General features: G+C 41.0%; 1 protein-coding gene across 1 annotated transcript in view; it reads right to left on the reverse strand.

Moving 5' to 3' along the window:
- Window positions 1-5,212: 5,212 nt before the first annotated feature.
- ranbp9 (RAN binding protein 9) overlaps window positions 5,213-26,031 on the reverse strand; it is a 41,054-nt gene continuing 20,235 nt past the window's right edge. The window contains exons 6-14 of the mRNA XM_084058435.1: window positions 23,501-23,685; window positions 19,666-19,778; window positions 14,225-14,333; window positions 13,602-13,756; window positions 12,991-13,144; window positions 11,464-11,585; window positions 10,016-10,167; window positions 6,678-6,789; window positions 5,213-5,665 (exon numbers count right to left, since the gene is read on the reverse strand). Of these exons, the coding sequence (XP_083914561.1) occupies window positions 5,535-5,665; window positions 6,678-6,789; window positions 10,016-10,167; window positions 11,464-11,585; window positions 12,991-13,144; window positions 13,602-13,756; window positions 14,225-14,333; window positions 19,666-19,778; window positions 23,501-23,685 (1,233 nt within the window). The 3' untranslated portion in view covers window positions 5,213-5,534. The remainder of the gene's footprint in view (window positions 5,666-6,677; window positions 6,790-10,015; window positions 10,168-11,463; window positions 11,586-12,990; window positions 13,145-13,601; window positions 13,757-14,224; window positions 14,334-19,665; window positions 19,779-23,500; window positions 23,686-26,031) is intronic.

The raw sequence follows: 26,031 nt of genomic DNA on the forward strand, positions 1-26,031 counted from the left end.
TGAAAATAGTCCGCATTCTGCCTGAGAAGACTATTTCAGACCGATATCCTCCAGCACTGTGGTTCTCAGCTTTTCCTGTCAAGGAAACAGATGGCCTTTTGAAAAGACTTTGTGCTAAAGATTATTGTTGTTAGAATATATTTAGCACATCATTCAGGTAGGGCGATAGCAGTGGAGAGAGTGAAACCTAGTATCTGAATAGTCATTCTTATTAAATCCTGTGGTTAATTAAAATTAACCACTTTCAACCTGGCTTCCATAATTTGGGCATGCCATTATCGGCGAAAATCTTCAAAATCTTCCAAAAATGTAAAAAAAAAAAAAAGAGCTTAAGTTGCAGATCTACTGTACAAGCTTACAATGTATCGGGAAAAAAAAACAAAATATAAAAATAGGGCTTTAGTGTTTAACCACTTTAACCCCAGCATCTGAATTCTGGCGATAACTCTAGCGGAAAATGGCAGATCTACAAACTCAAAACACGTCATGAGCTTGTAGATCAGCCATTTTCAGCAAAGATATTTAATGTAGAGCGAAAACAGAAAAGTCACTAGTATAGGCCATTTAAACTGTTCCTTATTTATGCTGGAGACCCCTGAGGACCACTGCTATAGTGTGAAAACACGACGGCGGAGAGCATTCGCGGCGGCGGAAAGGGACGAAAAAGGTGACCTTGACAAGAGTGGCGTAATACGACGCCTTGGGGCTGAGAACGTATTGCATAAACACGTAAAAAGTCCAGCACTTACCAGCACATGCTAACAGCAGACGGTCTGTACTGTTGGTGAGAACTGGTAACCACATCAACCCTAGCATCCCTATTCTGGGGCCAACATTTTGCCAAGAAATAGGCGACCTACAAACTCACAACTGGGAGCCATTTTCAGCGAAGAGATTTAGTGTAAAGGGAAAAAAGGTAGGGGACTTAGTACAGACCCCTGAGGGACCCCGGTCAACAAAGTATATAGGGTTTAAGTGGTTAATGAATGACTGAGGTCATCTTATTTTATTATATTTTTCAATAATTTCCTTTCTTTTGATAACTAAATATCACTCTATTGATATAATTCCTTTTTTGTGTGTTTAAATTCCTATATAAACGTTAACATGTACACACGATGGCCGGTTGCAAGAATTGGGTGGGTTTGGGACCTTTATTTTTTTTATTATTATTAATAATAATAATAGTAATAATAATGTATGGGTGGAACTTTCGCTTCTTGCTGGCGCTCAACAAATATACTGTGAATGCAAGTTAACAATAACAATAATTATAATATAATTATAATAATAATCTGCACCATGCCGTTAATCCAGGAAAAAAATAAACCTTAAAAACTAAAAATAAACAGGAAACGTGATCCAGGTAAACCCTCCCCTCCCTTCCCGCTACAAACATTTAAACAAGATTAAAAACAAGAGGGAAGAGAGAACAGAACAGAACAAAAAAAAGCCTTAAAATAAAAAGTTGCTCAAAGTCCAGATTCGGTCAAGATTCTCTCTGGTCGGTTTCCTCTTGAAGTCCAGATGCGTTTCCGACCGACAACCCGCCAGTCTCCTCCTGACGTACTGAAGTCAGTTTGTTTTTTTTTGGGAGGGGGGGGGGGGGGTCAGGGTTCGATTTTAGATATTTTTTTGTTTTGTTTTGTTCCCCCCAAAACCAACATGCCGAGAGTCATGGACAGGGAGGGATGTTTGCGGTGCTTCAGATGAGAGCGCGGTTGCTTCAGACTAGGGGTTCCCAAAGTGGGGTCCGGGGAGGCCCCTCAGGGGTCCTTGAGGGGGTTCCCAGCGCAAAAAAAAAAAAAAAAAAAAAGAGTAGGATTTAGATAGGAACCAAATTGAACCTTAAAGGTCTGTTAACGCATTAAGACCGGGAACGCATCTGTGTAATTTTTTGATTTGAGCTAAAAAGCATTATTTTACACTTAAGCTATTCAAAAATAGCAGATATACAAGCTTCTATGAGCTTGTAAATCTGCCATTTTTTGAAAAATTGTGAACATTTGTGCAAATCATTCAATATATATATTCTTTTAAAGCAAACATTTGTAACTCAAATCTTTGCTTCTGGGGGTCTCTGGAGCAAAATATTTTGAGATGGGGGTCCGCGGCTAAATAGATATCATTTTGGGGGTCCTTGACATGAACAAGTTAGGCTTTAGAAGACATTTGTAGAATGGGCCTCAGGTCTAAACGGGTCAAAAATGTGCAAAAATAAAAGCAGGATTTAGTTAGGATCCAAATGGACCCTTACAGGTCCGTAACTCTCGAGTTATGGGTGTTTGTGGCCTAGTTTATACCAAACTGGGTGTGCTTGAATATAAAAAACTTTTGAGAGCCACTGCTTCAGACGAAGAGCGCGATGCGTACTCGGCAAGCCTTGGCGAGTGAGACGGGGATGTCTGGTCTGAGGCGACACACTGGTATGTTTGTCCAGGATGGAATAAGAAGGAAAACTGACCACAGTCAAATGTATTTGACTGTGGACCCCCACCTCCCCTCCCCCGTGTTAAAACATTTTATGCCAGGAAACCCCCATAAAATATTTGGGTTGTTAAAATGTTAGATTATACATATCAAAAAAATAGCCGATCTACAAGCTCACAACGCGGCTTATAGATCTCTGCAATTTTCAAATAGCCGAGGCATATATGGGTAAAGTAGTTACACTGATTTGGATGCTATTGTCAACACGTTTTGCTGCGGAACCGCTGGGAACCCATCAAGGACCCCTGGAGTTCCCCAGACCCCACTTTGAGAACCACTGTGATAAAAACCCAACCCCCCCCCCCCCCCTTCCTATATCATTCCACTTTCTCCTCTCTCTGTGTGTGTGTGTGTGTGTGTGTGTGTTTGAAGCTCGATTAGATTCAACGGGGTGAACCAACAAGCAAACGGTCCACCAGTCATCAATATATCTTTTTTTTTGTCTGTCCCTGGATCAGTCTTCTGTCCTGAAATGTCCAGAGGAGGACAGGGAGGTGTCTTTTTTTTTTCTTCGTTTTTGTCTAAAGAGGATTTTCAAGTTGGCTACTCTTGGCTAGCCCCCCCCTCCCCCTACTGTCTATCAGAATGGTGCAGACGATGGGCCGAAGTGACACTAGCCATGTACAAATGGATAGAGAAGCTGTGTGTGTGTGTGTGTGTGTGTACTTGTATTACTATACGTGTGAGGATAATTTTCCTGGTTCCAAATAAGATAAATGCTTGTTTTATAATGAAACAGAAAATATGATTTTTACACTTGAGGCTTGAAAAGATTCAGGTTGGGGTTAGGATTAGGCCTTTAGAGGTTAGATTTAGCGGTTGAAGTGTTATATCCGATTTATACTTCACAAACCGAAAATAGCAGACCTACTATCTCATAATGCGCCGCGCTATGGATGCAATGAACAATACATTTTCCACCCAATAAACACGCAGAGGGAGTCACGGTCATGGACAGGATGTTTGTGCTGCTTTTAGAGATGATGAACGCTGTGCTTCTGAAAATAGCAGATCTACAAGGTAACAATGCATTGATGGTTAAGTTGATTGAGTTATATAAATGTAACATGCATATTCCAGGATTTAGCATGAAGCCAAATGCACTATGGTAGATGGAATCATCACAATTCTCTACGAACTCACAGCGCAACACGTTAGCTTGGAGACCTGCCATTCTTGATGCGCAACGTCAACGCGCAACTACGGAGAACTCCAGCCTTAAGGTCCTTCGTGCGAGTACATCCACGCTAAAGAACGCCAATATCACGCGGCAATAAAGTGACTGATTTACTGTCGAAATGAGGCTCATTTTTTACCGTGAATAAAAGCAACAACCTGGATGAATGAATCATCGCCAAATGAATAGTTTGATGTGAAATATCCGCCAAACCATTTTTTAATTCCTCACGCTTCAAGTGTGTACAGGGACTTTAGAGATAGGGTTAAAAATGGCCCAAAAGAAAAGGTTAAAATTGCCGTCCTAAAATGTCCATGTCCTCATAATCATAATAATACAAACGTATGCGTGTTTGTGCGCGCGGTAAGGTAGTCATTCTCAACTTGAATTCCAGGGAACCCAGATTATAACCGGTTTTCAGCCCAGAGCATTCTGACTGGGTACCAGAAGCAGTCTGGGTCAGTGGTCCTTGAGGGGGTTCCAGAGGGGGTCCACAAAGGACCCTTAAAAGGTCTGTAAATCTGAACCTAAAGGACCCTTTAAAAAGGTCTGCAACTGAGTGTGTAATGAATGGCCTCTTGGTTTATGCGGGTCCTTGAAATTAAAAAGTTCGAACCAGTGGTCAGTGGGTTCTCAAACATTTTTCATGTCAAGGACCCCTAAATTGACCTCCTAACCCTCCTGGACTGCGTGATGTGAACGGCGCATTCCTCATCCAGTCTAGACCCGCTCACGCAGTGACTCGGCACAAACATGGCGGTCCATGAGTCAGCGCAAACCATGAATACTGCATGGGGGATGGACACACCATCGCTGCCCGCAACAGGGATTCGTCCCTGTGTGAACTTTAAACCCATTCAAGCCGGGAAAGCGTCTTGTGTCGTTTTAAGACGTCTTTGGCTATTCAAAGATAGCAGATCTACAAGCTCATAGCGCGGCACCGAGTGGCGCGCTATGAGCTTGTAGATCTGCTATTTTTTTTAGAATCGTGAAAAAATGTGCAAATCTTTGAATGTGTATTTTTTTGAAGAGAACTTTTGTAAAATATTTTGTTCCAGGGACCCCCCAGAAGCAAAGATTTGAGTTACAAATGTTTGCTTTATAAGCTCATATGAGCTTGTATATCTGCTATTTTTGAATAGTATAACATAATTAGTTAATTAGTTATAGCTCAAAAATCTAAAATGACACGGATGCGTTCCCGTTCTTAAAGGATTAAGTCAGTTCTTCTCAAACGTTTTATTTTGAAAGAATGTGTACGCTCTCAAGAGTTACGGACCTGTAATGGGTCCATTTGGAACCCCCTCAAGGAACCCATTTTAGAGAACCACTGCTGTGTGGTGACAGCATATTCTATTTATGACCACTAGGTGGCCACACTGACAGCAACGGTCCTCCATTCAAATCGATTAGAAACGCACAAATGCAGCAGGAGGGTAAGGTAAGGTCATCACTGGAATGACGTACTCATTCCATTAAACAAACGGACGTTGTGAGGACGATTTTCACGGTTCCTTCGAAGAGAAATTGTTTTTTTTATGGTTAAAAAAAACCATGGGGCTTAAGTTTCAGGTTAGGGTTAGGATGAGACATTTTAGAGGTTTAGGTTTAGCTGTTGTGGGTTGGAGCTATGCCTCATTTTATAATTGGTTCCGCACCAGTGTTGCACAGTGGAAAACAGCCAAGCTACAAAGCTTTTAGAGCTGCTATTTCTTGTATTCGTTATTAAGTTATGTTTGGCTATTTTCAATGCCGTTCTAAAATGTTGATGTCCTCACAAGTATAGTAACAGAAACCTGTGTGTGCATGTATCCATGTGTCTATGTGCGTGTGTAGTGTGTGTGTGTGTGTGTGTATATGCACAGGGCTAGTGCAGGTAATCGTCCACGGAGGCGAAGGCGCAGGATCCGGTCCCAGAGCGAGCCATGATGGTGAGGCACTGGGCAGCCTGGCCCACTGCCTGGGCCAGAGGAGGCTGCTTCGGCAGGTTGTGAGTCTCTGCGAGTGAAACACACACACACACACACACACACACACACACAAGGGACAAATGTTACACTCATACTGGATGTCGGTCACAGCCACAAATAGGCCAGGCCATTAGTACATAATTGCCTAATCGCAATTACTTGAGATAATGGCAATTATTTTGCATAATCGTCTTCATGTTGAAAAACATTAGTACATCTTTTAAAAATAGCAGATATACAACTTACAACGTGTCACTTTGTGACCGTTGTAAGCTTGTAGATCAGCTATTTATCCCATTAAGACCGGGAATGCATCTGTGTAACCACTTTAACCATTATTTTATACTTTGGCTATTCAACAATAGCAGACATACAAGCTCATAGCGCGGCATGAGTGCCGCACTATGAGCTTTTAGTGTAGATCTGCCATTTAAAAAAAACCTTGACATTTTTTGCAAATCTTTGAATATATATTTTTAAAGCGAACATTTTTAACTCAAATCTTTGCTTCTGGGGTCCCTGGAATAACATATTTTGAGATGGGGGGGTCCACGGCCAAATGCATATTATTTTGGGAGGTCCTTGACATGAAATAGTCTGAGAAACACCCATATACAGATGTGCCACTTCAAAACTTCACACGTTACTGTTCTTTCCCTGAAAGTGCCCTGAAAATGCATTTTTTCCCTCCCTTTTCTGCCCTTAAAAATGCACTGTTTTGCCCCTGAAAAGAAGTTGTCACTACACACCCCCGTTATTCCCTTCAACAGACATCCATATATATGAGAACAAAAGAATGTGTGTTGAAGAAGGTGTCAGACTCATTATGAGGCAAAAGGTGATTTGAAGAGGTCCTTGACCAGTTGCTCAAATTAATTAGCATCATAAAAGCAGTGAGGGAATCCCCTGAAAATGTACTGTCTTGGCGATGGCAGGACATTTGAAGTTTTGAAATGGCACATCTGTAGGAAACGTTTTAGAAGACATTTGTAGGATCGGCCTCAGGGATACGATTATCATTCCCGGACAGGAAGACCCACCTAATATTGCACTGTTAAGTGTGGAGCAGACAGGCTCCCTCTGAATAGCGTCTAGCTGGTATCCTACGGGGCTGCTCCAGGGGTCAGAGTAGGCCAGTAGGCTGAAGGCGTCCTACAGCGGTGGGAAGAAGAGAGAAAAACAGTCAACCACAGTCAGTGTTGGCACTTGCCGAGGAATTCTGAATTAAACCAGTTCATTGATGTCACTTATTTTAAAAGGTGGTGGTGGTGGTGGTGGTGGTTGTGCTTTAATTGCGCATCATGGGGAGAAGTGCATTAGACACACAGATCAGTGGTAAAGTAGTCCCGTCACAAACACAGGGATAAGACCATAGTTATACTCAAGATTAAGAGAGAAGCGCTGCTTGTGTCATTCAGGACACAAAAAAAAAAGATTATACCAGGCGTCTTGACTCTTATAATATGCAAAATGTCAGAACATATCATAATGCAAAAGGTGAATAACGTATCATCTCTGGCAGGTGGAAACCTCATATTTCCAAAACTGTTACTTTTCATGATTCAAATTCAAAAGGGTCCAACGTTCAAGTGAGTATAAAACAATCTCGTCCTCACAGAAGTTTGATTGGTTTCGACAAGATGAAAAATAATAAGACTTGGTTTGAGGTCTGCTGCCAGCTTAAGGCCCGGTGTCCTCAGGGGACATGTCTTGAGGTTGAAATGAAAGTGTTGGCACTGGGTCAAACGCAGCCACTTGATTCACAACGCCCCGGAGCGCTGCTGCTGCCTCTTGCTTGAGGTGACAAGTGTTTGTTTCGTCGCCGTGATACCGACGAGGAAACATTGTATAGCCCTTCATCTGCCATGGTAAACTTGTCAACAAGTTAACTAGATTTGAAGTGAACTCTGTAGCGAATGTGTTTCTGAATTAGCGTGAGTGTTCGTCACAGGGTTTGCAGGGAGACGCAAGACTTTCTCCATCTCAACTGAGGGACGAGGTGACAAGGGAGTGAATCCAGGGTGTATCGACGAATACAAAACTGTCCGCACACTGAATTAAAAAAGGTAGAGTAAGAGATGTTTCTCGGTTAAAACAAATGTTTTTTTGTTAAAAGGTTAAAGTTCTATATTCTGATAGTAATCATTGCTAAAGAGTGTTTGTTCAGAAACAGTCTCCCTGTCTCTCCAGCTCTTTAATAAACAGAAACTACATTTTCAGGTACTGTAGGTGACAACATTTCAGCCAATCAGGAGAGAATACCCATTTATCAGCTTCATTTTTATGGTGTTCCAGTTCCAATTGTGTCTGCTCATTTCTATGTGGCATCACTTCCAATTTCACTTGTTTAATCTGTATCCTGTTCTTTATCCTGATTGGATCAAATTGTTATTGTTGTCTGTTTAATAAAGAGCTGGAGAGACAAGGAGACTCCTGTTACTGAACAAACACTCTAGCAATGAGTACTATCAGAATATAGAGCTATTTAACACTTATTTTAACCAAAGAAAATCCCTTTGTGACGCACGTTCTATGCTTAAAATTGACAAGAAAAAACTCAACATGACAAAACTCAACATACACGCTGACTGACTGCCAGATACAATTCAAGTGGAAGTACCTAAAGCATAAAATAATAATAAAAACACAACTATACATGATAAATACAATAAAACCAAATAAAAATACTACAAAACGATTAAGAACACACAAAAAAACATCATTACTGTGTAGCCCTGACAATCCTTAAATCTGATTTGCTTACAGACAGACCTTTAACTCAGTAAACAGGTTGAGTGCTCAGTGTAAATCAGGTTAGGGCCTGACAGAAACCTAAATGTTAGGTGGCTGTTTTGGCTCAGGAGAGTAGATCTGTAAATGAAGGCTAATCCTGAGAGTTGTACTTGCCATTAGGGGTGCAACAGTTAATCGAAGCAATCCATTTCATCGACTACTTGGCTTGCTTGTAGATCGGCTATTTGCACTATTGTTGCACAACACAAGCCCTGTTTTATTCTTTGACATAGGATAAAGTGGTTTAGGGGAGGGGGGCACTTTGTCAGTCCCCCGGGGGAAACTCAAGTTTTCATCTTCAACCAGCTGATGGCTACTCAGATGATCGTGATGAGCAGTGAGCACCCATTAGGGCCCACACATTCAGCTCTGGTGGTCCCTAATGGATTTAGTTGATTATTAAAAAAATTAAAACACTTATCGATTAAGTGATTAAAGGTAGGGTAAGTGATTTTCTTTGGTTAAAATAAGTGTTGAATAGCTCTATATTCGTATAGTACTCATTGCTATAGAGTGATTGTTCAGTAACAGGAGTCTTCATGTCTCTCCAGCTTTTTATTAAACAGAAAATGCATTTTCAGGGCAGGATGCCAATTTTATCCAATCAGGATAGACAACTCAGTCAGGATACATATTAATCAAGTGAAATTGGAAGTGATGACAAAAAAATGAGCAGACAATTTCTTAACTGAAACACTATAAAAATGTAGCTGATAAATAGGTACTCTCTCCTGATTGGCTGACATTTTGTCAATTACCTGAAAATGTATTTTCTGTTTATCAAAGATCTGGAGAGACAGGGAGACCCCCCCGTTACCAAACAAACACTCTATAGCAATGATTATTATCAGAATACAGCGCTTTAACCACTTACCAAAAAATATCACTTACCTTACCTTTAACACATTGAGTGCCAATCGCGTAGACCTACACAAACCTATTTAAAGCCGCCACGTGCCAATCGCGTAGACTTACGCGAAGTGGTCTTTTTCTTTCTTCTCACAGGTTTAAATTTCATTGTAGGCCTCGTTCGCCACAACACATTTCATTGTAGCACCACCGGAAGCGGAATTATTCTTCTCCGGATATTTTCGTTGCCATCCGCCTCCATTCTAAAGCGGACACTGAAACGGCATTTTCTCTTTGTAGTTTTTCTCGTCGCTGATCACTGTTTAACATAAACCGTTCTAACTACAAGATGGCGATTCCGTTTTGCATGGGGTTTTCACTGGCCGACGGAGAAGGATCTCCGCTGTGTTTAGAAACAGTTTAGAGCTCAATCTTAAGGATTTTAACGAGGTCTATGGCGACGTGAAAAAAACAAAAAAAACAACCATATAACGCTGGCACTGGTGAGTACATTATGAGATTAAACGCTGGCATGGAATGTGTTAATGGAAAAGTAATTGAGATAATAGTCACTATTCATTTTAACTCTAAAACAAACAACATATTACCTAATTTTAGTGTCTGTAATCTTCTTGTCAGTTTTTTTGGGGACTTTTTAATGATATTTTTCTCCCAGTTCTACCCTGTAAATGTAATAAAAAAAACAATGGAGAGCTGCAGCCCCACTGGCCATTACCTTCAGCATCTTCTTGTTGGCAGAGTTCTTGCCACACTCCCTGCGGAGGTGCTCGCTCATGCTCTGCAGCTCTCTGCCAAAGTGGATCATCCTCTCGATGGCCGCCTGGCTCCCCCCGCACAGCTGTCTCTTGGACTGGGCAGACTCCACCTCTGTGAAGCCACAGCCAATCAGAGGACGGGGTCAGGTGAAAGGAATGTACCAACACAACACAGAGCATTAAAAAAACAAAAACAAGCATACCTAAATGCATATCGTCTCTACTCTGACGGGTGGAAACCTCATTATGTCCACAACTGTTACTGTTCAGGATTAAAATGTTAAAAAATAGCAAAAGTAGCAGATCTACAAGCTCAGACTTGTGACACTGTAGTGTGATCAAGTAGTCCGTTAATTTACGAATAAACACAAAAACTTAGAATATGGATATAAGAGGTTTCTGCTAGACAGCAACGATATCTGAACATAATCCGCACCAGTGTTATTATATTAAAAGAAATGAGGCTTTATGAAAAAACTGAAACTGTATTGCGTGTTTACAAAACAAACCTTGGACCACACACACACACACACACACACACACACACACACACACACACACACACACACACACACACACACACACACAGACACACACACACACACACACACACACACACACACACACACACACACTGAACAAAAACGCCTCAGCTGTAATGGGCTGTCAATCAGCTGATGTGAACATCAGCCTATAGCCTCCTATTCCCCATTGGCAGCTCTGCTGGTCATTACGTCACACATTCATACTCCAAATCAGAGCTCACGCCTTAACAAGGAGGTCAATTTAAATACGGCTTTGCGTTCACTAGGTCTCCGCTCGTCTTGCTGCCTGCGTCACTGCTGCTTAGCTGCCTCCTCCACCCCAGCCTCCACCTTTTGATCAGAGTCTGGCATATAGGCTCAAATACTTGTGATATTATATCTGCTAATTCACACCAATATGTCAATGTATTGCTTATTGTTTGATATAGTATCCCTATGGGGGTTTTGCTTAACATTCCATGTTTTTTCTTAGCATGCTGCTTGGACAAAATTCAGGGAATATCTCCAAGAGCAGAGCCTTTAACCGCAAAGCTTAACTGTACTCCATTTGTTGCAATAAATGGTTAAATCTACTTTGACGTGAGTGTTCCTGACTGAAATGACATGAATACACACACGTTACCATAATATCTCAACAAATTACCAACGCACAGTGTCACCCCCCCCCCCCCCCCCACACACACACACACACACAAAGCACTCACCCATATGTACACACAAAAACACACCCACACACCTCACTTGTATTTGACCACATACAAACACAGAGAACCAAATTCAAACATGGTGGTGTACACAAACAAATGGAGCACTCGCACAACCCTGATTACACACACACACACACACACACACACACTACTGACCCATGTCTGCGTCACATTCGTCTATGTCGGCTGCATGTTTGGAGCTTCCATTCAGGAAGCCGTTGGAAGCAGATTCTGATACTCCATTAGTGAAATGATCCACTTCCATATCTACATCATTACTGAGAATGAGAGAAATGGACAGTGAGAGGGAGACCGATCAAAATAGAAACAGAGAAAGACAGACGAGAGAGATTTAGAGAAACAACAAATCAGCCGAAAATAGCCGATCTATAAGCCAGGGTCCTCACACATTTTTAGCAATGAATTTCCAAAACTTTTCCAAAACCTTTCCAGAATATTTAGCCCAATTTCCAGGCCTATATAACAATCATTCAGCGCAATAATGTGTCTCTTACTCCTATGTACAATGCCCAAAGATAGGGAGTGTAGCAAAATAAAGAATACAAAATAAAATGGTACAATTCCATTCAAAATTTCGTCCAAAATTAGGGCATAGCTCACTGGAATACAAGACTCATTATGGCATCCGTATGACTTATTTTTTTTAAATAATATTGCCTTTGCCCCATTTATGAATTTAAAGGTAATGAAGGATGCAAGTATGTTTTAAATTACACTTTTGTTGTAGGTTTTCCTATGTTTTTCATATTAAGTTTTCAACAAGAGGATACTGTCAGACACGAGGAGGGATGAACATAATTATGTAAAATAAATCAAGAGTGGTAAACTAGGAACAGTACAGTATCCGGCTAAGATTTGTGGCATAACTTGCAGCCAGCTCTATTCGGGTCCTCTTCTCGCTTTACCCAGTCTTTAAACTTTTAATTTGTAAGCCACAAATTATTATGTAAACATTTCCCTGGCATTGTGGATCATACTACTAGTTCAACCGATATATTTTAACTGCGTTCGTTTACGCTTCACCGACTATTCACATGTTGCTCGCAATTGTTTGTTGGGACAGCAAACACACAACCTGCACAAGTTTCCAGGTTGGTGTCACGTGACAAACGAACAGCTCTACAAGCTAACTACTCATCACGCTGCAGCACGTTGTGAGCTTGTAGCTCTGTTCTTTGTATCACGTGACACCAACCTGGCACCCTATGCAGTGCAACCTAACAATTGAGACATACATTAGGCTGCCATCACACAGCCCGTTCGGCGAAAAACTACTTATGTTACATATTTCGTGTAATGTTATACATGTTTATATTTTGTTTTATATTTTTTATCAATTCCAAACCTTTTCCAGTACTGGATTTATTTAATTTTTATTTCAAAATATTTCCAGGAATTTCATGACCGTGGGGGTCACAACGTGGCTATTTTTCGGGGAAAGATATTTAGGGTAGAGTGAAAACTCTACAATAACGCAACGTCCCGCTGCCTCCTGCATTATGTGCCATTTAGAAACTTGTGGTACGCAGGACCGCTGAGTGATTTCCAGCTCATAGGCTCAAGCTCAAGTAGCGTGGCACTGAGCTTATATATCTGCTATTTTTGAATAGCCAAAGAAATCTAAAATGACACAGATACGAATGGGTCCAAACGTGCACGTACCTGGTGAAGGGCTGTTGGCTGCGGCTCCCGTTCAGGCTGACGTCAGCAGCTGGGAGGGCGGGGCCAGAGACAGGGGGGCAGGGCTTATGACCATGAGGGGAGGAGCTATGGCTCTTGCCAGACGTCACGCCGTTACAGCAGTTGCTGTCGAACCCTGGGAGAGAGAGGGAGAGAGAGAGAGAGAGGGGGGAGAGGAGGTTAACATTGTATTTTCTAAAAATCCTGATTGTTGACCCCAAACACCAGAATTCCTTATGTTGTTTATGGCAGTGCTTATCAAACTTTTTCGTGACAAGGACCGCCAAATTAATATATATTTTGGGCTGGGGACCCCCAGAAGAGCAGATTTGTGTTAAAAAAATATTTTTAAATGTTCACTAATAGCGGATGTACAAGCTCACATAGTGACACGCTGTGAGCTTGCATATCTTGAATAGCCAAAGTATAGAATATAGTTTAAATGGTTAAAATGATGGCGACGCTACATTAAGTAATGCTGGGGACCCCCTGGTAGATTTTGAGTCTACCAGCCACTTTGGCGGGTGAGGCAAAAAAAAAAGTGAAGTTTGTTCCCTATGCGTCATTAGCATGTTATTACTGATTTTGCATACCTGTCAGGTAGGGTTGGGAGGTGCTGCCTTTGTGGGCGGGGCTACTGAAGGGGCGGGGCGAGCCAGGGTAGCTGTCCTGGGACTTGGGGCTCCGCCCACCCAGACACCTGACCTCACTGTCCGTGCCATTGACCATCTCTATGAACTGTCTCACCCTGGAGAGAGAGACAGAGAGACAGAGAGACAAACAGTTTGAAAAAGGGGATGAACATTGAATGTGATGTGAAATATATAGAAAAAAAGACCATGAGGGAAGGAGAATACATGGATTAAAGCTGAATAAAACTTTGCATGGCCAAGTCCTAATGTGCGATTTGTGAGACAGTATGAAAGGAGTCTCCCCACACTAGCGCCGTTTCCTAAAGAATGAACACAATATATAAAATGTGATGTTTTTAGTAATAATGTTCCTACAAGATTGAGGCTTTACCTATATCCAATATATATATCCAAATATCCATTAGGGTTTTATGGAGGTTGCCAGTTTGACCACTTCAAATGCTCAAATCTTAAAATGATAACCGAAAAGGAATATAGCTAAAATAGCCGATCTAAAAGCTCCCAACGCGTCGTTGACAGACAGACAGAAATGAATGATCCTAAAGAGGACTTGACGGTCTTACTTGAGCATGAAGAGCAGGTCAGGGTTCCTCTCCAGTAGAGATGGGTAGAGCTGCTGGGTGGTCTCGATGGCTTCCCCCATTCTACCTGACAACACCAGCTTCTGGATTTCTGCAAACAACAAAAAAACAACACTTACTTCTAATTCAGTGGCTCTCAAACTGTGGGACCCCCACACTTTGAATTCCAGACTTTTACTTGTAGCAGAGTACTTCTACATTGCAGTATTGATACTTTTACTTAAGTAAAACATTAGTACTTTTTCCACCACTGCATATAACACAACCTTTAAACGTATTATTGCCATCGCTCCTCCGTTTCATTATCAATATTTATGAATGCACGTCAAGACGGACAATGGCGACAAACTTGGCAATTAAGAAATCTTATTCAACAAAAGAATAGTCCATTCCTTTCCCATTCCAGTGCATTCAGGTGTGTAATAGGGATACATTGTTAATTCATCCTATTTTGGGTATCTTTAGGTGCAGGCTGGTCATCAGCTTCAGGTGCATTGTCCTCAAAAAATGTAATTAAGGCTTATTTGCATAAGGCTAATATATTGTCAGTAAAATGCATTTTCACTGATGCTGCTTTATACTACACTTGTGACAGCGGCGGCCGTTGCTAGGTTACAGGTATCATAAGGTACGAAACATGCTTTTATAGACGAGAGATATGGCCCACTTGCAATACCCTCAAGACCGAGCCAATGGTCGCCGAGACCCCCTGGAACCCCCCCCCCCACCCCCACACACACACACACACACACACACACACACACACACACACACACACACACACACACACACACACACACACACACACACACACACACACACACACACACACACACACACACACACACACACACACACACACACACACACACACACACACCCAAGGACCGCACTTTGAGAACCACCTCTATACTGTAGCTGCTGCTATTTTAACCTCAGGACTGTTACTATATTATGCTGCTATTTTAACTGCCTCATAGATACCATTACATTTCTTCTAACCATGCACCCTACGTATATATATATATATATGTTACAGCAGTTGCTTCCAAACTGGGGGGCCGGGACCCCCAGATAATTAGCTTAACGTGCAACATTGTTTTCTCACTCAATTGTTGTCTCAGTCAACAGCAAACTCACTCAACAGTAAACAAACAGTATAAGCGCGCGACACATTGTGAGCTTGTAGATCGGCTATTTTCACAATATGTTTCATAGCATTTTACCCCGGCGGCTGGGGGGTGTTTCGTTTCCCTCGAGGGGCCTATTCTCAAAGAGACCCGGCACCGGTCTCGCATCGCATCACGTTGCGAGCTTGTAGATCTGCTATTTCTGTTACTTTTGTGTGACACTGTAGTATGACGAGGTAGGACATACATTTATGGGGGAAAACAACAACAAAAACATGAAAAATCGCAGATCGACAAGCTCACAGCGTGTCACTTTGTGCCACACTGCGAGCTTGAACATCTGCTATTTTAGGACATTTTCGAGAAATCTGCAAATAATTTAACAATTTCTTTTAATATTTTTTTTTAACATAAATCTACTCTTTTGGGGGTCCCTAGCACAAAACATTTTCGGCTGGAGGTCCGTGGCCATATAATCAATAGGCTCTATGCACAGCAGCCATTTTGGAGAGAAGTTGGGCCTCTTCTTACTTCCTTCACAGGTGTTGCCAATGATACTAATGAAGGCTCTGTTCCATTCTGGTCAAACAGAGTCAGGGTGCTGATATTGTGCATGTTGGCTTACTAGAAACACTAGTGGGTCTCAAAGTGTGGTCCAGGGACCCTCATGGTTGCTTGAGGGGGTGTAACTCTGAGAGCGTACAAATGGAACCAAATGGACCCTCCTGGGTCCATTTGGTTCCATTTGTACGCTCTCAGAGTTATGGGGGTCCTTGAAATTAAAAAGTTTGAGAACCACTAAATGGAACAGAGCCTTCATTAGTGTCATTGGTAACACCTGTGAAGGAAGCAAGGAAGGGGCCCAATTTCTGTCCAATATGGCTGCTGTACATAGAGCCTATTGGGGGTCCTTGGCATGAAAACGTCTGAGAACCACTGCAGTACAGGGCTTTAAACATGGTGTCTGGCTAGCTGGCAACCTGTCAAGATCTAATTTTAGCCTGGTATCCGTGTTCTAAATGACACCAAGTGATGTTGAGTTCAAACAGTAACGGCACCTCCACGCAGAACAGATATGTTTCTGTCATAACATGCTCTTTGTTTACAGAGCGTTTCCACAAGGCAGCCAATCTGACAGGCAGGCCACGCCAGCACTTCAAAATCAACTTCAACTTACAGACACATCACATGCTTACACCAGGCATAAAGGAGAGGGTGGGTTTATTTTGAGCAAGATTTCATACTAAAAGAAAACTAAAAAACTAAGGCTGAAACCAATGGTGTAAAGTAACTAAGTACATTTACTCAAGTACTGTAGTTCAGTACAATTGAGGTATTTTTTACTTTAGTGGAGTATTTACAATTGTCAGTACTTTGACTTCTACTCGTCAGTACTTTGACTTCTACTCCATTACATCTCAGAGGAAAATATTGTACTTTTACTCCACTACAATTTGAAAACTTCAGTTACTCATTATTACAATACATATATTAACCACTTCAGCCCTATATACATTTCAGCTATTTGAAAATGGCAGATCTACAAGCTTACAATGTGTCGCATTGTAAGCTTGTAGATCTGCCATTTTCAAAAGATGTCTTATACATTTAGAAAACTTGTGAAATGGGACATTCTGCATAATGAGTACTTTCAACTTGGTACTTAAAGTACATTTTGATACCAATACTTTTACTCAAGCCATTTATTTATTCGGGACTTGTACTTGTAACAGAGTTACTTCAAAAACATTTGAGTACTTTTTCCACCACTGGCTGCAACTATTGATCATTTTCTTAGCGATTATTCTAATTGATGAATTTTTCGATTAATGGGATACTCAAGCATATTTAGCTATTTTTATTATCAACTAATCAATGTAAAACATTTGGAATGGATTTTTGGAAATAATAGACTAAATACATCAATTAGTCTGATTAACCACTTACAGTAAGCCCTGTCGTGAGCTTGTAGATTGCCTATTTTTCCATGACACCGGTGTGGAAAAATGGGCCATCTACAAGCTCACAACGAGTTACATCAAATCGGCTAGATCGGGCAAATGTTTTAAATATCGCCTTAAAAAAATAATCTATTCTGTCTTTTACACAAAATTGTATTGTATCGTATTAATTGATTTATTATAAAAATAAATATATAACCGATAACACTGATTAGTTCGATTAACTGTTGCTTCCCCTACAATAAACCAAGACCTGCGAGACAGGGAGCTCGCAACAGCTGTTTTCTCGTAAAGTGGCGTTGTGTGTGTGTAAAAACTTGCGCGCGCGCACACACACACACACACACACACACACCCCTTGAGAGCAGAACAATAAACAAAAGCCGCTTCCTCTTAACAGGCAATATAAGTCTTCCTCCCTCAGGAGGACACGAGGATAAATATATCATCAATGCCCTCATCTGTAAGGAAACGTGTGCTATTTCTGTACATTGTGTGTGTGTGTGTGTGTGTGTGTGTGTGTGTGTGTGTGTGTGTGTGTGCGTGTGTGCGCTCTGTGAAGCAGTTAGTTTTCCTGTGTGTGTCCACATTGACTTTTATGGGTACAACAGTTAATCGAACTAATCAATTTAATCAATTAGTTAAAAAGCTCACAACATGTGGCGATGTGAGCTTAAGTTGTAGAAAGCATAAAACTAGGGCTTATACAGACTAATGGATTTAGGAGCTAATAAAAACTCAATTAAGACTTGTTTTGCGTAGATTCATCACAATCAAGGAAAATGATTCACACAAAAAAAGGGCTCCTCGATCGGTTGGACTAATCAAAGAAAGTAATCATAAGAAAATGATGGGAGGTTGCAGCCCTAGTGAATTTAATCGTCTTCAGTCACTATCAAACTGGCTGACAACGTTTGGGGGAACATTTCCGGCAGGCACAACTTTTTGACATCCATAGTTCAGTGACAGTGACACCAAGCCAAAGCTGAGGTTTACATTCTGTGAATATGGCAGCCAAAAACCTTCTTCATACAAGTTAAGTGGTAAGCTTGCGTCGCTGGCACAGCAAACCGTTTTGCTTTTGTTTGTGTCATTCGACCAATGCTCCATGACACTTAATAAATACGGCATCTGCAAGCGTAGTAGGGCACCAGTAGCCTGGTAAACCCTCCCTCCGGAAATCTCATTTCCATTTGATTTCAGGAGTGAGTCTGGCCTGAACGCCCATTCTGCAATATTGGCTGTGTACGCCAAACTGACGAGCCTATCAGCGTCGTCGCACATCGTTCTGTGATTGACAGCGACAGTTGGCCAATCAGGTGGCGAGTACGAGTGAGCCCGAATGGGACCGAGTGCAGCCGACAAAAATGGAACGATCCACCATTGTTTCTGTGGCCAGTTACACTTTTTACTTTCGTTTTTAAAACGCTCTCAAACTTTGTTTTTGAGGCACGGAATTTACTTTTAAGATATCGTTTGGATAGAATTTAGTTGTTTAACTTCATATATGTGGTCAATTAATCATGACAGAGCCTATTTAAAAATACAAATTTAGAGAACCGGGAGGGGCGGGCAGTGCCACGCATTTATCCGAATAAGGCAACCTATTTTGGGCATGGCCGTCTCAAAAGTCCCGTTGCGTCACATAGTCTGGAGGTGGTAAAAATGAACTGCAGATTGGCTGAAGGGGAAAAAGTTTCATTGGCTGAAGGGGTTGTCAGTCAACGGTATTACTCACACCCAACTCCAGCCCACAGCCAATATTGCAGAATGGGCGATCAGGCCAGACTCACTCCTGAAATCAAATGGAAATGAGATTTCCGGAGGGAGGGTTTACCAGGCTAGGGTACCAGCGGGTACGGCAACACCAGTCTTCAAAACTGTTGGAAGTTGCATCATTTTATGTCTGAGACATACAGTATACATCATTAGTTCTCAAACTTTTTCATGTCAAGGACCCCCAAAATTATATGTATTTGGCCACATACCCCCCCCTCTCAAAATATGTTGTTCCAGGGACCCCCAGAAGCAAAGATTTTAGTTACAAATGTTCACTTTAAAATATATATTCAAAGATTTACACAAATGTTGACGTTTTTAAAAAAAATAGCAGATCTACAAGTTCATAGCGCGGCACTCGGTGCCGCGCTATGAACTTGTATATCTGCTATTTTTGAATAGCCAAAGTATACAACAATGGGAGACCCCCTGGTACACCGCTTAGGACCCCTGGGGGTCCCCGGACCCCACTTTGAGAACCAACGGTATACAGTACGATACTGTGCCTTTGCCACTGAGGCACAAACGATGTCACCCAATGAATGTAACTCACTCTGTCTGTTTTTGATGGAGGCCAGCTCCTCGTGCACGGCCTGGTCAGTAGACTTGGCGAAGGCTTCGGCTGTGGAGCAGTAGCTGTGGTGCACCAGGTAGGAGGCCACCATCCTGACAAGAAGAAGAAGGAAAAAAAAACAACAAGGAACCCAGGCGTTAGTGATACTTCTACCAAGATGGTCATGTTTTCACCCCTGTCTGCTGGTATGCAGTCTTAATTTTGACAGCAAATATTGATTTAGTAGTCATGTCTTATGAATAAAGTCAGTTTTAGTCATATCTTAGTCACCTGAAATGTTTTACTTTTAGACTAAAAGTACCATAAGATTTTAGTCGACCAAATCTACAGTTGATTTAGTCGACGAAAACATATTTTTGGTAGTGCCATAGAAATGGCTGATTTTCACTTGCATGCTGTGGGCTTGTAGAGTTCTACTGGATCTCTTCTCCACTCATCCCTCCCAAACATTCTAGTCTAGTTTTTATTTGTTGATGAAATTGTCAGTATATTTAGTCATAGTTTTAGTCCTCATTGCTTAGTTTTTATTTCGTTTTCGTCAGTGAAAAAAGGTAGTCGACGAAACATTTTTCATCATAGTTTTAGTCGACAAAATCAACACTGCTGGTATGCAGGATATCTTGAACAGTTGCGAACAGATTTGCACTAAACGTGGCGGTAAGGTCGGCCGTGGGCATAGGAAGAACAGATTAACTTTTCATGCCAATTGGTATAAACGCGCATATATAATGGTAATGAGTTTATTTGTATAGCGCTTTTCTAAACAATGTTGCAAAGTGCTTTACAGACATGTTAAAAACAAGCAGTAAAAACAACATAAATACAATATACAGCAGTAGAAGTAAAGTGCCAGTTAACACATTCCATGCCAGAGTTTAATATCATAATGTACTCACCACTGCCAGCGATTGATTTATTTTTTTTGTTTTTTTCACCTCGCCACAGACCTCGCTAAATACCGTATGATCGCGTGTTCAGCATATCAATAATGTAATTGGGAGCCTGTCCATGCAGGGCTTTAAAAGTGATGAGAAGAATCTTAAAAATCACTTCTGGTGCTTACAGGTAGCCAATGGAGAGCAGCCAGTTTAGGGGTGATATATATGGGAGAGTCGGAACCTAATGTGCAGGTTAATGCATCAGGATGTTTTATTGGCCAAAAGAAGCATCTTAACTACACGTTACAGACACAATTGTAGACAAAGTCTGTGCCCGGCTGAGTTTTAAAAAGGAGGGTGGTCAGTCACCTCCACTTGTATCATTATTGTGTCTTTAGTATATTACACGGGTGAATAACTAAAGCTATAATCCAGGACTTTACTTTAACCCATTAAGACCTGGAACGGTGTCATTTTTAGATTTGAGCTAAAAAGCATTATTTTACACTTTGGGCTTATTCAAAAATAGCAGATATACAAGCTCGTAGCGCGGCACCGAGTGCCGCGCTACGAGCTTGTAGATCTGCTATTTTTGAAAAATCACGAAAATGTGTGCAAATCTTTGAATATATATATTTTTAAAGCGAACATTTTTAACTCAAATCTTTGCTTCTGGGGGGTCCCTGGAACAAAATATTTTGATGGGGGTCCGCGGCCAAATACATATTATTTTGGGGGTGCTTGACATGAAAAAGTTTGAGAACCACTGATATAGAAACATACGTTTTTCAGAAAACTGTTGGGATTTAGGAGACATGTAGAATCGGCTTCAGGTCTTAAAGGGTTGACCAATGTGTATGACAAGAGTATGTTAATACAACATCTGCAGTAGTTGACATTTTGAACACCCTACACTACTGGTTGACAACGTCAAAAGTCATTTGAGGCAGACAGTGCACACTGGACCATCTTTGACATCATGGCATTGACCTCTCTGTGCCCCCCCGGAGAACTTACGGATCGTAGCTTTTAACATGAGGGCTTATAGATTATGTGCTTAACGTACAGATAAGACACATTCTGATGTGTAAACTTCACTAATTCTATGCACTTCTGTACAAACATAGCTTATAACAGAGGATGGGTAAGAGTTGGTTATGTTCTTCCAGCTTATGGAGTGGATACCTCCCATCACAGATGGTTCAAACTGTACAGTTAACCCATTAAGACATTAAGACCTGGAACGCATCTTTGTCACTTTAGATTTCTTTGGCTATTCAAAAATAGCAGATCTGCAAGCTCATAGCGGGGCACAGAGTGCCGCGCTATGAGCTTGAATATCTGCCATTTTTGAAAAATCGTGAAAAAATATTTTTTTTTATTTATTTTTTTGGATTTAGAAAATGTTTAGAAGCGGCCTCAGGTCTTAATGGGTTAAGACCGGGAACGCATACTGTGTCATTTTAGACCATAGCCATTGTTTTGTACTTAGCAGTAAAAAGAAATAGCAGATCTACAAGCTCATAGCGCCACACCGAGTGCCACGCTACGAGCCATTTATACAAAATTGAAATAGTGAAAAGTTGTGAAAATCTTTTGAATGTATGTTTTTTAAAAATAAAAACATTTTTAACTCAAATCTTTGCTTCTGGGGATTCGACAATGTCTTCTAAATCCCAACAGTTTAAAAATGTTGCTACAATATCAGTGGTTCTCAAAGTTTTTGTCATGTCAAGGAATCGCAGAAACAGCAGATCTACAAGCTCATAGTGCGGCACTGGGTGTTAAGGCCCTGGCTTCTCCTCCTCCTAAATGTCTATTCTGGACTGGAGTGTATTGTTGACATTTATAAAAACGTGGACAATCTCATTTCCCCTCCAGCAATCTGTTGCCACGCAGCTTAAAAACATCCCCGTTTTTTTAAATCCTGGGGCTAAAAACAGGACTTTCTCTGGAGTGAGAGTGATGCCATTCTCTCCCGCCATCAATCCCCAAGCCCCATCAAATGGAGATTAATGCCATTCAGAACAAGTAATCCCAGTAGAAGAGAGCTAATCCCCATTACAGCAGGGGCCGATGGGATACGTAGTTTTCTTTTAGCTCCTACTAGAGGATTAAAGGAAAAGGTAACATGGCCAAGTCCCATTATGCGATTCGTGAAATAGTGTGAAAGGAAACCCGCCACGCTAGCGTCGTTTCCTAAACTATCATTCACTGCCAGACTTTTTTCAGTTTTTTTGCAGTTTTATGCCAAGAGATTTTTCATTGAAAAAAAAGAAGTACTCAGGAGCCGAGATACAGAATTTTTAAGTTTTAAGTTAACAAGGAAGTGGATAGGAGTCTAAATCTTCGAAAAATCATATCTCCTTGGTCTTTGGGTCAAAATTTAAAAAAAAATAATTTTGAAAAAAAATATGTTTTGCTAAAATCGAGTTAATTCGATCTAGGCAAGCAAGTGATGGATTCTAAAATCGAGTTAACTCGATATAGGCAATCAATGTGTTAACACATTATGTGAAATTATGATATTTTTGTAATAATATTCTTCCTGCTGTTCTACATACTGCCAACCAGGTACAGAAATCACAGATTGAGGCTTTAACGTTTGCTTTTATATGAAATATGCTAACATATTGTTATAGCTAACCATAGCAAATCTAAAATGACACAGATGCGTTCCCGCATTGAATGGGTTAAAATGCTAAAAACAGCCCATTAAAAATGTTCGCTTTAAAAATATATATATATTCAAAGATTTGCACAAGTTTTCAAGATTTTTCTGAAATAGCAGATCTACCAGCTCATAGCGCGGCACTCGGTGCCGCGCTATGAGCTTGTAGATCTGCTATTTTTGAATAGCCCAAAGTGTAAAATAATGGTTAAAGTGGTTACACGGATGCGTTCCCGGTTTGCATGGGTTAATCCATGGCTCTTACTTTTGGATCATGGACTGCCACTCTCCCTCTCGCTCCCCGATGGGGAAGCGGTCGATCTGGGCCTGGATCTTGGTTCTCCACTCCCTCATGTAGTCCTCGATGTCGAACACGAACGGGTGCTGGCCGAAATTGGCGTCCACCACCTCGCCGGGCGTCTGCAGGCCCACTGTGGGGTACAGGTTGGGCTGGAGAAAGAGAGAGAGAGAGACATATTATATATATATATACATATTATTTTCATTATACATTATAATTTCAGTTCAGTTTACAAGAAATGCTGCTACAAGTGGGAGCTCCCTGCACTTATATGAAGTTTTTTTGTTGATAAATATTCTTAAAGGTATTTAAAGGACGTTTTGTTTTCGAGTTTGTGAATATTGACACAAAAATAGAAAATTTCACTTAAAATGCATATCGGCTCCTAATATCGGTTGATCTCTTTGATGAACAATCACCAAAAGTAGCTGAAATCAAAATCAAATCACGAGACCAGACCAACGATAACACTAAACGGACAAGGAACTAGAACACGAATTTGCATAAAAACACATAACAGCTGAGCACATTAAAAGGAAGTTCTGTGATTTCCATTCTAACCAGACGCTATATATGAGGTGACTTCATTAATTACTCAATCGTCTGGTTAACGATGCGTTAATGACACCACTAATGGAAGCAGTAGCATAACAAAGTGAGATTAGACATGATGAGAAATCCAACAGCTGTACATGTGTTTGTCAAGCAGATGATCCCAATGCCAGTGAACCTCATCTGATCAGGAGAGGAGTGGTGATGACCGACTTTGTCACGTTCTGTATGGGTTCTTTGACGGCAAGATTTGAGTATTATTGACTATTTTGGCAATTTTTGGCAATGAACAGAATCGTGACAGAACAAAAAAGTCAAATCGTGAGGTCCCTGGTAGGCCTGTCACAATTGTTACAAAATCGCCTAATCTCAATAATTTGAGATAATCGCAATTCCTTTTTGCTTAACCGTCATATAACAGCCATAATCGTCATAATAATTTCCCATGTTCAAGTTTCTTTCTTTTTTTTGGGAAATGGCAGATTTACAAGTTTGAGCTTGCAGATAGGCTATTTCCACTACGTTCATGTTCAGCTCTGGATGCCAGAGCAGAACCTCTGCCTCAAATTTTTCACATGGGCCTGTTGTAGCTAAATATTTTTTTTGACAATACTACTACAGATTTAGTCACGGTACAATCGGTACACAGCGTCTCTATAGTCATTAAACGAAAAACAGGTCTTTCAGATTTTTCATATTCCATCCCGATTGGCTTTCAAAGTTTGCAGGAGTGCTACATTCTGAACAAAATGCCTCAAATCATAAACAAAGTATCATTTGTGAAATTTTGCACAAACATTCCCGGTAGGCAGAGGAAGAAATGGCACTTGGCAAATGTTCAAATCAGCCTTATGGTGGTATACAGGCCATTTCGTGTTTTTACCAATAACTGCACCAATCTGAGTAGAACTTTGTATGCGCACTCCTTTGGCCTGCAATTGTTTTTGGCCTGCCCATGCCACACTTTTAACATTGCCCTATTATAGCACCACCAGGAGGCAGATTTTTTGCAAAACATTTGTTTTATATCACTCCTACAAATTGTGTCCAAACATCACGCAAATCGGTACGTATCATCTCTATAGTCAATTGATCAAGCCGGATAAGTCTGATTTTTGATATTCCATCCTGATTGGCAAATTCCGAACATCGCTGTCCCACAATAACCCAATAACCTTCCTGACCTGGCGGAGGAGACCTGTGCTCTGAGGAGCACTTTTTCCTAGTTAAATATGTTATTTGTCATATCTCTGCCCTGTGCACCTTTTGTCTACAAAGCCTTAACCCATTAAGACCGGGAACGCATCTGTGTCATTTTAGATTTATTTGGCTATTCAAAAATAGCAGATATACAAGCTCATAGCGCGGCACAGCTTGTAGATCTGCTATTTTTGAAAAATCTTGAAAATAAATGTTTATTTTTTTCAAAAAAATGTTAGGATTTAGAAAACATATTTAGAATCGGCCTCAATGGGTAAAAGCCAAAACGGAAATGTATTTTGTATTCATAATAATCCAACGACAGAAACACAATTAAATCGTAAAAATCGCAATTAGCCTATTTGAGTGACAATTAATCGTCGAGTAAGATTTCATAACCGTGTGTGCATGGTGTGTATCCACTCCATGCCGTGTTAGAGACAGCCCACTAAAGCTTAGAAAAGGTCATCTGTGCCGAGGTGACGCACGGCACAGCGCTCCATTCTGGTCAGACATGAATGCGTGGCACTCGGCCAAGACCCCGTTTTCCTGCTCAATGCTTTGATTGTTCTGTGACCAGGTCTCTGGTCCCTGGTCTTTCCAGAGGAAAGGAGAAGGAACAAGCCAAACCCGACCATGGCATGGACCATTGTGTCCCGGTGTGTGTGGTTAACCCTTTAAGACCTGAGGCCGCTTCTTAAAAATGTTCTAAATCCTAACAGTTTTTCGGAAAAAAATATAAA

This window comes from Gymnoscopelus microlampas (genome assembly GCF_963454915.1).
Source record: "Gymnoscopelus microlampas genome assembly, chromosome: 5".
Lineage (NCBI taxonomy): Eukaryota > Metazoa > Chordata > Actinopteri > Myctophiformes > Myctophidae > Gymnoscopelus > Gymnoscopelus microlampas.